This window comes from Notamacropus eugenii, chromosome 5 (genome assembly GCF_028372415.1).
Source record: "Notamacropus eugenii isolate mMacEug1 chromosome 5, mMacEug1.pri_v2, whole genome shotgun sequence".
Lineage (NCBI taxonomy): Eukaryota > Metazoa > Chordata > Mammalia > Diprotodontia > Macropodidae > Notamacropus > Notamacropus eugenii.
The window spans coordinates 50,383,851-50,396,812 of record NC_092876.1 but is presented as its reverse complement, the minus strand read 5'-3'; the positions used below and the strand labels follow the sequence as shown (position 1 = coordinate 50,396,812).

Here is a 12,962-nt window from a genome sequence, read left to right as displayed (position 1 = left end):
GAACATGCAAGTCTTGTCCCTGTTTTCAGTGGATTAAATGGAGCCTCAGAGAAGACAAGTGGTTTTCCCAAAGGCACCCAGCTTGTAAGTCAGGCTTTCCTGCTTCTAGGCCTCTCTCTGTGGCATCCCTTGGTGTAAGATAGGGCACAATCAAAGCAGGGTGACGTGCAGTGGGAAGAGCCCTGCCTGGGGCTTGGCCCACGAGTCATTTCCCTTCTCTGAACCTCAGCTTCCTCATCTGTGAGACAGGAATAGGACTATTTCTAATACCTATCACAGTGTTGTTCTAAGGGTCAACATAGATCTTCAGAGGAGCGTAGGTGGAGGACTGAAAGGGACCTTTCGAGGCATCTGGGCCTGCCCTCTCATTTTCCAGATGATGAAGCTGAAGTCCATATAATTCAGAGACTTAACAGACTCCCTGTTGCCCAAGAGTCCCCCTGCCTGCCAGCACCTTCCACAAGTGGTCATCCATTCTGGGCTCAGGGAGCTGCACAGAGGAGGCATCTTGGGGTTGTCCTAATGGTGAGCAAAGTTTTCAAGCCTCAGGTGGCCTCTGCAGTTTTTGCTCATAGCTACTAATAATGTTCTTGAGGATCAAGCAGAACAAGTCTAACCTCTCATTTGTGAGACAGCCCTTCAGTTACAACTGTCTTTTCCCTCCTAAGTCTCCTTTTCTCCATGTTTCACATCCACAGTTCCTTTGACTGATTATCAACTGGAAGGAACTCAGAAACGTTTAACCATCCAGGTGGCTCTTTTTGGACCCTCTCTGGCTTATCAAAATTCTCCTTAAAACATAGTGCGCAGAACTAACATGGCCAGAAGTATCATTTCCTGGTTTAAATTGAGATCATCTTGGTCCTAATCTAACCTTCCTTTCATGCCTTGCGCTGCTTCCCATCATGGGGAGGAAACAAGCAGTTTGTACTTCTTCACGACCTCACTCACCATATCACTGTGAGATCCCCTTTTCACCCAGTTGTTAATCTGTGAATTATAGTAAAAAGGTTCTGAAGTGAATAATGTAACTTAGGCAAAGTGCTTTCGGGCCTGATGAGTTTTTATGCACATTCAATAAATATGTATTACAGATAAAATCTTTATGCCAGGTGGTGGTAGGAGTAGTTAAGATAGCTGCCACTAGAAGAAATCACCAAAACTCCCTTTGTTGTTGCATCTCTAGACCTTTACCTGAGGAAATGTTTAACTATGCACGCCATGACACTCATTACCTCCTCTACATCTACGATAAGATGCGTTCAGACCTATGGGAACGAGCAAACGGGCAACCAGCTCAGTTGCAGGTGGTTTGGCAGCGGAGCAAGGACATCTGCCTCAAGGTATGGCCTTGCCAGAGTCCAAACAAAAGCCTGGGGGAGCTCCTCAGTCATTGTTTGTTAGGGGATTTCTGTTCATTTTTTTAACTCTTTCAGGGAGCACAGATTTAGAGTTGGCTCTTGAAGGCCAAAAATACGTGTACTTAACCGTATCTTGACTCTTGTTCTCTTAACCCTTTGTAGAGGTTCATCAAACCGATTTTCACCGAAAATTCATACCTTGAGCTATATAGAAAGCAGAAGAAACATCTCAACACCCAACAGCTCACAGCCTTTCAGTTGCTCTATTCTTGGAGGGACAGAACAGCCCGGAGAGAGGATGAGAGTTATGGGTGAGACAGCAAGGCCTAGGCAAGCCTGCTGGCAAAAAAGTGATGAATTTACTGCCCAGATCTGTAATTGAGTTTTTCCTGCTGAGTCACCATGTTGTTGATTTTACGACATTTGTTAGTTTTCCTGAAGAGAACTTTGTAGGGTGCCCCCACCCCAGCCCACTCTTACTAAGCCTACTGTGCTTTCTGTTGCAGCTATATCTTGCCTAACCACATGATGCTGAAGATAGCTGAGGAGCTGCCCAAGTGAGTCTGTGTGCTGGCAGGATGGTCATCTCAGGGGTCCCATAGTCTTCATAATCCCATTTTCCTGATTGTTGGTTAGGGTTGCTCTTCTACTCAGAGACCATTAGTAGTAATTATGTCCCTGTAATGAGTGCTGAAAGTACAAGGATCTATACAAGGGAGACCCTGCTCTTAAGGATCTTACAATCTAAAATGAAGGAAGGGTGTGCATGGGCGTGGGAAGGGAAATAAGGAAAATTCATAAAGTCAGTAGCCCTTGGATTCAACCTTGAAGGAAAGACTTAGGTTTACCTTTTCTGACCTTTACCTGAAGTGAATGTTTCCTTGGCTTCACTGAGTTAATAGTGACAGTTGACTGATAAAAACCTTTGGCCTTTCGTGAAGTCATTGGACCTGATCTTGTATCCAGTGATCACTCTTCTCATATGAATGTTTTAAATGCTATGCTTTTTTGAAGATAAACTCAGTTATTTGTCTTTAGGGAACCTCAGGGTATTATTGCTTGTTGCAACCCTGTACCTCCTCTCGTGCGGCAGCAAATCAATGAAATGCACCTTCTAATTCAGCAGGCCCGAGAGATGCCTCTACTCAAGGTAGGATGATCTTCTGCCTAAAGACATTGAAGGCTAACAAGTCTGCAAAGTTTTCTAGAACCTGTTTCCCATTGGGCACCTTTGGGACTTAGTCTGCCCAGGGAAGCATCAGGAAAATGATGGCAGTTAGGTACAACAGTGTCCATTGCTCCTGCTGCATCTACACCCATGGTATGAGGGCCTCAGGTTCTTTCCTTTCACTTCATGACCTTGACTCAAATGTTTTTTCTTCTTTTCATATTCTGATCTTTGAGGGCCCAATAGCTAGTAATGGCAGTGTCCAGAATAGTGCTTATCTGTGGACAGGGGTCTTCAACCTTTTATTGTGCTGTGTAGCCCTTGGACGGTATGGTGAAACCAGTGGGCCTCTTCTCAGAATCATGTTTTTAAATGCATAAAATAAAATGCACCAGAATACAAAGGAAACCAATCATATTGAAATGAAGATGTGCTTTTTTTTTTTTCTATTCAAATACATGGAATGTTGGTGACTGTACAGAATGAATCTAAGTCAGGAAAATCTGTCAGACTATTTCTGTGGTTCAGACATGAAGGAGAAAATGCTTTAACCTGAAGTGCTGCTATATAGAATTGAAAGGGTATGAGAAGCTTTGGAAGGAAAAAACATCAGGACCAGGACTAGTCACGGGGAGAGGAGAGGGAGGAATGAAAGACCATTCTGAGGGTTTGAATCTGCATTGACAGGAGAATTCATAGAAATAGGGAAGCTTAGGAGAAGGAAGTTATGGGAAAGGTGAGTCAAATGTTTAGATGTTCTGTGTTTGAGGTGAAGATAGGATACAGGAGGAGGGTCTGGGATTTCAGCAACACCTTGATACTGGCCTCCTGCAGAAAGAGGTGTTGAACAGACAATTACATGTTGAAGTGTTATCTGCCTGAAAGGAAAAGCATACTGTACGTGATGGAGTCACAGTTTCATCCACAGTCCTCTTTTTCTGTTTTACTTTGTGTATAAAAGTGTTTATTTTACTTGATGTTTAAGTTCAGAATTTTTAAAAAAGAATTTTTTTGAAGTAGTGTTTGAGCTGAACCTTGTAAGAAACTAGGGATTTGAAGAGGCCAAGGTGAAGAAGACAAGATGAGGCATTGTGAGCAACAGCAAGTAGGCCAGGATGGCTGGGCCATCGAGCATGCGTGAAGGAGTAGTAATGTTTAGTAAGCCTGGACAAACAGGAAGGGACCATGCTGGGAAGGGATTTAAATGCCAAACAGAAGAGTGTATCTTTGGTCCAGGAGGTAATAAGGAGCAATTGGAGTGTATTAAGTGAGCTGGTGGCACGGTCAGACCTGCACTTTACGATCACTTTGGCCACTAAGTGGAGGATAGAATGTGGTGGGGAAAGCCTGGAGGCAGAGGTGTTTGGGTCTTTAAACGTGTCTTTCTCAACTTCTTTTTTTTTTCTGTATTTCTAGTCTGAAGTTGCATCTGGAGTGAAGAAGAACAGACCCCAGCCTGCTCCTGAGGTACAGTGCTTGTTTCCTGGGGTGGGTTTCATGTAAGCAGACAGATGCAGACTGCCAGAAGTAACTGGTAGTCTGTTGGGGTGGCCCCAGCTCTGGGGTCTTGATCTTCAGAACAAAGCTATGGCAGTATTTCAGATTTGTCTATAGCAGCTTTTGTTTTGTCTGTTGTTTTTTTTTTAATACAGAGAATAGGAAATATTTTATTTGGACCTCATGACTATTCCCGTGCTCCTCCAGATCATTATGTAGATGTTGCAGCTGCAGGTAAACCTCTAGTTTGTATGGGGTGCTCTGGTAGTCTTAATTTTTGCTTACAGTTCAGGTTTGAGTCCTTTTAATAAACTTGGGTGAAGCTTCAGGAAAATTTCAGATGTAGAAGCCTTCAATTGCTTCCATTTCTGTAGGACCTGGGCCACTTCAGAAAAGGGCAGCCCTCTTCTCTGACAGAGATGAAGATGAGACCTTCTCAGGTGTTGGCTGCCTTATTGCTACTGCAGTCATCACGTTATTCAGTGTAAGTAATGGCATGGTTTGTTGTAGACTTCACTTCACTTAATTTACATTATCAAATCTGATGTCTGGGGCACTGAGATTCCAAATGTCAGACAGGGTACGGGAGGGAGGAAGGAAGGATTTAATTGCCTACTATGTTTGCCTCAATTTCATCAACTGCAACATGGGGATGATAACAGCATCTGTCTCTTAGGGTTGTTCTCCTGGGATTATTTTGGGGATCAAATGAGAGAATATTTGTAAAAGGCACTTAACATAGTGCCTGGCACCAGCACATAGTGGGGCCTATAAAAATACTTGTTCCCTTTCCTGTACCTCATGGTACAGTAATATTCTATTACATTCCCAAGCCATTCTTCATATTGTTGGACTCAGAAGTTATTTCCCCTTTTTTTCTAGCACAAGTAATATTGGTACATATGAGTCCTTACCCTGTGTCATGGACCTCTTTTTGGTATGTTCCCACTAGTAGGATCGCTGGATCAGAACATGTAACATGATTAAAAACTATTATGGTCCAAGTCTTTCTTTTCTTCTGTTCTAGGTGTATTTATTTTATGTGTGCAAAACCTTTTTTTATATAATCAGTCTTTTTTCTTTCATAAGATTCTCTATATCATAGTTGGTTACAAATTCCTTTCCTGGCCACAACTGTGAAAGAAAGTTTTCATTCTTCAACTTTTTAATGGTACTTCAGATGAGAGCCTGAGAAATATTTATATTTGCATAGATCCATCAAATCATTTTTCCAACGTTCTTTTCAAGTTTACAATTTATTTCTTGTTTATCTTTGTTGGATTTGTTAGGCTCTTTATAGAAGTCTGTTAATGTTGTTTGTAATCTGTCTTACTACCTAGATCTTTTTTTTTTTCTTTTAAGAACCTGGATCTTCTGCCACTTGGCAGGTGAATAGTGATATAATCTCATTATGCTTTTAATCATAAAATTGCCCTACTTGTCTTAATGTTATCTGTAATTTTGATTACCTTATCTGAAAATATGATTGCTATTCCTAGTTTTTTGGATATAGCTGAAATGTAATACATTTTATTCCAGACCCTTCACTTCGAATTTGTATGAATCCTTGGTTTTGGGTATATTTTGTTTAAGCACCAAATTGTTTGGGAGCTTATTTTCCTCCTAGTCATTCAGGCTTACAATCTAGGTATTGTCTTCAACTCCTCATTCTCTCTCAACACCACCCCCCTTTTCCAATCTGTTAGTAACTCTTGTCTGTTATACCTTCTTAACTTATCTCCTACATGCCTTATTATCTTCTCTAACACTGCCGCTATGATGTAGGCCCACATCACTTCACTAATGCTGTAGCATGCTGGTGGGTCTGCCTTCCTCAATTCTTCCCCCTTCAAACCCATTTTCTACTCAACTGTTAAACTGAGCTTCCTAAAGAACAAGTCTAATCATGTCACCCCTACTATCCAACCATTCAGTTACCTCCAGTGAGATTCCCTATCACCTTCAGGATCAAATAAAACATCCAGTATTTGGCATTCAGAACCCTTCACACTCTTCATAACCCAGACTCCTCCTACGTTTTGCAGTCTTTTTACACCTTATTTTTCTCCATATATTCTTGGATCAGTGTTACTGGCCTCCTAGCAGTTCCTTGAGCATGACACATCACCTCCCAACTCCAAACATTTTCCCTGTCCTCCGTGGTTGGAACTCTCTCCCTCTTCATTTTCTGCCTCCTAGTTTTCCTGGCTTCCTTCAAACACCAGCTAAAATTGTACCTTCCTCATTCCCCTTAATGTTAGGGCCTTCCCTCTGTCGATTATCTCCGGTTTATCCTACATATGTCTTGCTTTCATGTTGTTTCCTCCAAGAGGCTATGAGCTTATTAAGAGCAGAGACTATCTTTTGCCTTTCTTTGTACTCCCAATGCCTAGCACTTGATAGGCATGTTGATTGACTAATCCATTCTGTAAATCACTACCTTTTTATTGATGAATTCAGGCCATCAGTATTCAAGGTTATAATAGTTTGATTTTCCCTCCATTAGAACTCATGGTATAACTAATTAATAATCAGTATATGGTACAATACTGCCTGTTTTGTTTTTAACAAGCCCGATGTTACTATCTCCATACAGCCACCATTCCTCTTGTCTGTACCAAACAAATAAAAATTATCTTTGTCATTTTAATTGGACATCCACGCATAATACACTACTCCTTCATCCCTTCTTTTCATTTTTCCTGATAACCTAATTCTCTGTTACCTTTTCAAGGGATTCTCAAATTACTTTTTTTTTTCACTTACCCTTATACTAGGCATGACTTTAAAATACTCTGGTCTTAGCTTAGATGCCATGTAGCTCAGCCCCCTGTATTAAAAATGGGGAAGTGGAGGAGGTTAAATGGCTTGCCCGAGGTCACACAGAGGTAGCATCAGAGGGGGCATTTGAATTCAGGTCCTATGTTTTCCATAGTGCCATGCCTGTCTCCAGCAGCATTGATTCACTTTTTGCTCTTTATTTCCATCTAATTCTTGACCATCTGGAATAATTTTCATGTACTTGGTCAATTTATAATTCAAAAGTGTTTTACAGTGCTGGATTTCTCATTAGGAGATAATTCGTTTTCTGAGCTTATTCAGCAAGCTGTCAGCAAGCATTTATTGAACCCTTTCTATGTGTTTGGTGTTATGCTGAGCTCTAGGGACATGGAGAAAGGGCAGAATCCTGTCCTCAGGGGGTCTACACTTTAATGGAGAGGCAACGTCTGGGTACGTAATGTGCAGATTAGATGAGGGTCACCTGGGGGGGTTGGGGAGTTGGCAGTTGACCTGGGAAGGGCCTCCTGCAGACTATGGGATTTGAGGAGGGGAGTCAGTGGACCTCAGAGCTGTAGGGGGGTGAGGGCAGAGCACACCAGGCATGGGGATCAGTCAGTGAAAGAGATAAAAGATGGAGCACATGGGCATGGTGCTACAGGGATCGTACTGCGTGGAGGAGAGTAAGGTGTAAAAAGTCAGGAAATGTAGGAAGGATCCAGGCCCTGGAAAGCTTTAAATGCACAACAGAGGATTTCACATTTGATCCTGGAGGTGATAGGAGCTATTGGAGAATTCACTGAGCAGGGGGGCTGTCTCACCTTCACATTTTTTTAGAAGAGGGACTGTAATGAGGAGACTACTGTCGCCATGTATGACCAGTTAGAGAAGGTTTATTGCTTAGTAAAGTGCCTGGCACATAGCAGACACTTAATAAACGTTAATTGTGTTAAAATTGTATCATGTTCTGCTCTCCCTGACCACCACCACCCCCTTCTAGTAAATATAGTAAGTTTCTAAGTAGCTAGTGTTACGTAACAATAGTAGGAGGTAAGATTAAAAAGGGAAACCTACAAGTCACTTAAATTAAAAGAGCCTAACAATTATTTGTAAACTGTCTCATAAATTAGGGGAATCCAGCTAGGCCTTACTGTATAGGCCCCTTGGTCCTACTAAATATATCTAGTCTGTAAGCCTCAAATAATCTTCAGACATATTCAGTAAGACCAGAACAATGGCAAATGTTAAGCTAATGAACTAACCCTAAGATGTTGCTGATAACTGAGCTGGTACAGAAATGTTAATGAATTAACCCTAAAGTGGCACAGGTAAAGACTTAGTCTATCTGTCACCAACTCACTAAAAATTAAACCCCTAAACCCCCTCCTGTGCCCCTAGCACTTCTCCATCTGTTATGGGTCCATGCTTTCCATTCTCTTCCCCATGCTAACTACCTTTCACATCACCCTGTCTGCACACTGTCTCCATACCTCTCTTCCTACCTTCCATGGATTCTGTGCTTTATTAAAGTCTGATTGAAACATTAATCCCCACTTTCTGTCTTGGTCTTTGGGTGACTTTGCAAAGAACTGTGAGTGCCTGCCCCTTACCTAGAGAGACCCCTTGTGGTTCCATTTCCTTATAATCACAATTCCATAAATTAATTGGCAGCTCACTTGTTGGTCACCTACTGCAATAACAATAATAATGATGAGGGCCTGCTTGAGAGTGGTGGCTGCGTGAAAGATACGAAGGGCACGTTTATGAGAAATGTTGTGAAGGAGAAAAGAAGGTCTAGCAGTGGACCGACTAAGGGTGCAGAGCTGAGGTTGACAAAAGGTTAGGAACTGGGAGAATGCTAGTACATAATCTGGACAGTAGTGAAGAAGATTGGTAGGGCTGTGGGTTTAGTGGGGAAATTGTGATAGGTTCTGTTTTGGACATGTTGAGCTTGTGATACCTATGGGACATCCAGTTTGAGATATCAAAAAGGAATTTGGAGATGGGAGACTTTGATCTGGCAGTCATTGTCATAGAACTAATAATTGAACCCGTGGAGCATGATGAGATCATCAAGCATGATAGAGTAGGATAAAAAAAGAGAATTGGGCCCAAGGCATGACCTTGGGGGATACCCACAATTATTTTTTATATGGATTTCAGTGATCTTTTTTTTTTTTTTGGTCAACACGATTATTTCCCAATGAATTCTCTCCCCGCCACACCTCCATATAACTTAATTATAAGTCAAAGTAGATCCATACAATGGTCATCTCTGAAGTTTCTCATCTACAGTCCACCACTTGTCTACTGAGTGTGAGGGAGATTGCTTTACCTGTCACCATTAGTCACAACCACTGACCAGAGTTCTGAAACTTTTCATTGTTGTTTCTGTTGATTACTAATGTGGTCATCGTGTCGATTGTTCACCTGGTACATGATCTTCTAAAAAATAGCCTTCCTTCCCTCTGTTCCCAGAGACCATCTCTAACAGTATATAAAAAAAGGAAAGCTAATAATAAGCACTTCAAGAAGACTAACTAACACATGGGTCAGCTGAGTCTGGCAGCATGGTGCAGCATTCCATATCCAAAGGCCTCTCTCTGCAAAGCAGGGAAGGTGATTCATTTGGTTATCTCTTCTCTGAAACCAAATTTGGTCATTATAACTTCTCCACAGTGTTCAGGTTTATTTTTTTCGTTATTTACATTGTTGTCATTGTGGGTATGTTTCTTTCCATGTTATTACTTCACCTTGCATCAGTTCATATAAATCTTGCTATGCTTCTCTGAAGTCTTCATATTCATTACTTTCTAAAGTATTAATATTCCATTGCATTCGTGAACTACAGTTTTTGTCATTTCTGTTGATAGGCATCTCCATTATTTCTAGTCTTTTGCTATTACAAAACATTTTGCTATGTATCGTTTGGTCTGTATGGTCTCTCTGAGGAGCAGCATGGTATAGTGGATAGAGAGCTGGCCTTGGAACCAGGAAGACCTGGGTTCAAGACCAGTCTCCGACCCACAGTCTGTGTGATCCTGGGCAAGCGCTTAACCTCAGTGCTTTTAACCACCTCTCTAAAAAAACAAATGTAGGTGCCATCCTGCATCGGTAAAGGGAGCTCTTTTATCCAAGAGTTCCCCATGCTGTGAAATAACAGATGCATTTCCTACCCCAGTGATACCTTTATTTTACCTCTTTGGGGCACATGCAGGAGATCTTTGGATCAAAGATAAGAATAATAATAGCTAGTGTTTCTATAGCTATCCACCCTTGGGGGGGAAAGTATGGCTATCTTAATCATTTTCTCTGTGTAATTCAAAATTGATTTTCAGAATGGTTAGATCAAAGCACAGCTCCAAACAGTATATTACTGGACCTGACTTTCTACAGCCCCTCCAGCTTTATTCTACCTTTTGTCATCTTTGCCAATTGTCTGGGAATGTGGTGAAACCTTAAAGTTATTTTAATTTGGATTTCTCTGTTAGGAATTTGGAGCCATCTTTCATATGATTATTAATAGTTTGCATGTCTTCTTTTACAAGCTGTTCCTGTCCTTTGTCTGCTTATCCTTTGGGGAATGGCTCTTGATTTTATACATTTGTGTTCCTTCTATAATATGAATATCACACCCTTATCATGAATGCATCCCCTTTTTTTCCTTAAAATTTTAATTTAATGTTCGTATCCTTTTACATTTAAAAAAAAATTTCCCCTGTTGCCTTATTTTCCTTTTTTGCTATTATTTTCTGACTTTTCCAGATAGTGTCATGTGTTCTTGAGTGGATTGGTTAAAAATGACTGGAATCCTTGTAGCTGATCTCACTGGACCACTGGAAATTGTGAACTACTACCCGTTTATACAGGAAGTAAATACTTGGCCTTGAAACAAAAGGACCCTCACTAATATCCCGGGAGTCTCCAGATCTGAGTCGTTTTCCTTTTCTCCCAGGATCCTGAAATGCTTTGTCTTCATTAAATGGCATTTGTATTTGTTACATTGGGAGATTTCTAATGCCACTTTTGCTTCAATTTTGAAGTATTAAATGGAAGACTTTTATTAATTAAAGCTTGAACATTCTTTGTGAAAGAATACCCGTGTTCAGTTGTTGGTATTCAATCACCAAGTGTTTTATCCAAAATGATGACATAGCAGAAGGCTCCAGAGGTCACTGGATTTCTGGAACTCTGACTGTAGTAACTGTGTATTCATCTTTGAATGCCTTCATTAGCATACAGCCCATCATTGTGGCCCCAGAATGCCAGCAGGCCTTGTTCATTTCTTGGGGATCTTTATTTTTAAAACGTGATTTCACATGACTTGCTTAGAAGCTTATTCATGCCCCAGGACTGCCTGTCCCACCATAGCCACAGTGGATTTCTTGCATTCCCATTCACTTTCACCACAAAGATAGTGGCCAGAGCAGATTTTCCAGCAAGCTCTGCTTTTTACAGTCTTTATTTTATATTTTACTTTTATAGTCTTCTCTATTGCCTCTTTTTCTTTCTGTTAAAGAGCTTGTTATTCATCCTAGTTATCTCAGTAGCTGAAGGCTGAAAAGAATTTACTGTGGGTATAAACTTTGCCCAATTCCAGGAGACCCACAGGAGCCCTCCTGCATGGCCTGGCATTGCCACCAAGAACACAGGCGTGGGTGAATGCGTCACTCTTTCTTCTTGGCCTCCTCTGGATGGAAGTGTAGTAGGCTTGCCCCACTGTGGATTGATATAGGAGCTTGGACCTGCTCTGGTTTTGATATGGGTTGGTTCACCCCTCCGTAGGCAACCTGATTTCCCCTTCCCGCCTTTTTGGGGACTTAGTGTATTGGTACTGAACTTAATTGACTTTAGTCCTACTGCAGCTCAGAACTCCTAAGTAGCTTAGATTAGAGGTGTGCACCACCAGCTTGGTCTAGAGCATCACTTCTTTTTTCTCTTAACATTTAAAGTTTTGAGTTACTTCTATCCCTCCCTTCCCTCCTCCCTCCCTGAGGTAGTTAGCAATGAGATATAGGTTATACGTGTGCAATTATGTAAAAATTTCCATATGAGTCATTTTGTACAAAAGATTCAAATAAAAGAAAAAGAAAGTGAAAAATAGTATGCTTCAGTCTGTAGTCAAACAATATCAGTTCTTTCTCTGGAGGTGGATCGTATGCTTTGTCATTGGTCCTTTGGGATTGTCTTGGATCATCAGTGTATTACTGAAAAGATAAGTCATTCACAGTTCTTCATCAGCAACATTGTTGTAACTGTGTGTAACATCCTGGTTCTGTTTACTTCACTATGCATCAGTTCATGTAAGTCTTTCCAGGTTTTTCTGAAATCATCCTGTTTGTTATTTCTTATAGGGAAATAATATTCCTCTACAATCATATACCATAACTTGTTCAGCCATTCTCCAGTTGATGGTCATCCTCTCATTTTCTAATTCTTTGCCATCACAAAAAGAGCAGCTATAAATATTTTTGTACACATAGGTCCTTTTCCCTCTTTTTTGGATGTCTTTGGGATATAGAATCAACAGTGGTATTGCTAGATCAAAGGGTAAACTAGTTGAACTATAAAACGCAGTTTTATAGCTCTTTGGGCCTAGTTCCAAATTGCTCTCCAGAATGATTGGATCAGTTCACAACTCCACTAACAGTACATTAGTGTTCTGATTTTCCCACATCTTCTCCAACATCCATTATTTTCCTTTTTTTGTCATATTAGCCATTCTGATAGGTATGAAGTAGTACCTCAGAGTTATTTTCATTTGCATTTCTCCAATCAGTAGTGATTGGGAGCATTTTTTTCATTTTACTATGGTTAGCTTTGATTTTTTTTATCTGAAAACTGCCTGTTCATTTCCTTTGACCATTTATCAATTGGGGAATGACTTGTATTGTTATAAATTTTACTCAATTCTCAATTTGAGAAATGAGGCCTTTATCAGAGATACTTTTTGCAAAAATCATTTCCTGGTTTTCTGCTTTCCTTATGATTTTGTTTGCATTGGTTCTGTTTGCGCAAAAACTTCTTAATTTTATATAATCAAAATTATCTATTTTATGTTTTGTAATGCTCTGTATGTCTTCTTTGGTCCTAAATTTTTCCCTTATCCGTAAATCTGACAGTTATTCTGTTCTCTTTTAATTTGCTTATGGTATCAC

The 12,962-nt window shown here is 40.6% G+C and overlaps 1 protein-coding gene across 3 annotated transcripts in view; it reads left to right on the top strand.

Annotated features, from left to right (window-relative positions):
* The window catches only part of EXOSC10 (exosome component 10), a 40,445-nt gene that overhangs the window by 19,920 nt on the left and 7,563 nt on the right, over window positions 1-12,962 (top strand). For all 3 annotated transcript variants that reach the window (XM_072608850.1, XM_072608851.1, XM_072608852.1), the window contains 7 exons: window positions 1,187-1,343; window positions 1,524-1,672; window positions 1,868-1,918; window positions 2,400-2,511; window positions 3,946-3,996; window positions 4,182-4,260; window positions 4,401-4,510. In XM_072608850.1, coding sequence (XP_072464951.1) covers window positions 1,187-1,343; window positions 1,524-1,672; window positions 1,868-1,918; window positions 2,400-2,511; window positions 3,946-3,996; window positions 4,182-4,260; window positions 4,401-4,510 — 709 coding nt within the window. The remainder of the gene's footprint in view (window positions 1-1,186; window positions 1,344-1,523; window positions 1,673-1,867; window positions 1,919-2,399; window positions 2,512-3,945; window positions 3,997-4,181; window positions 4,261-4,400; window positions 4,511-12,962) is intronic.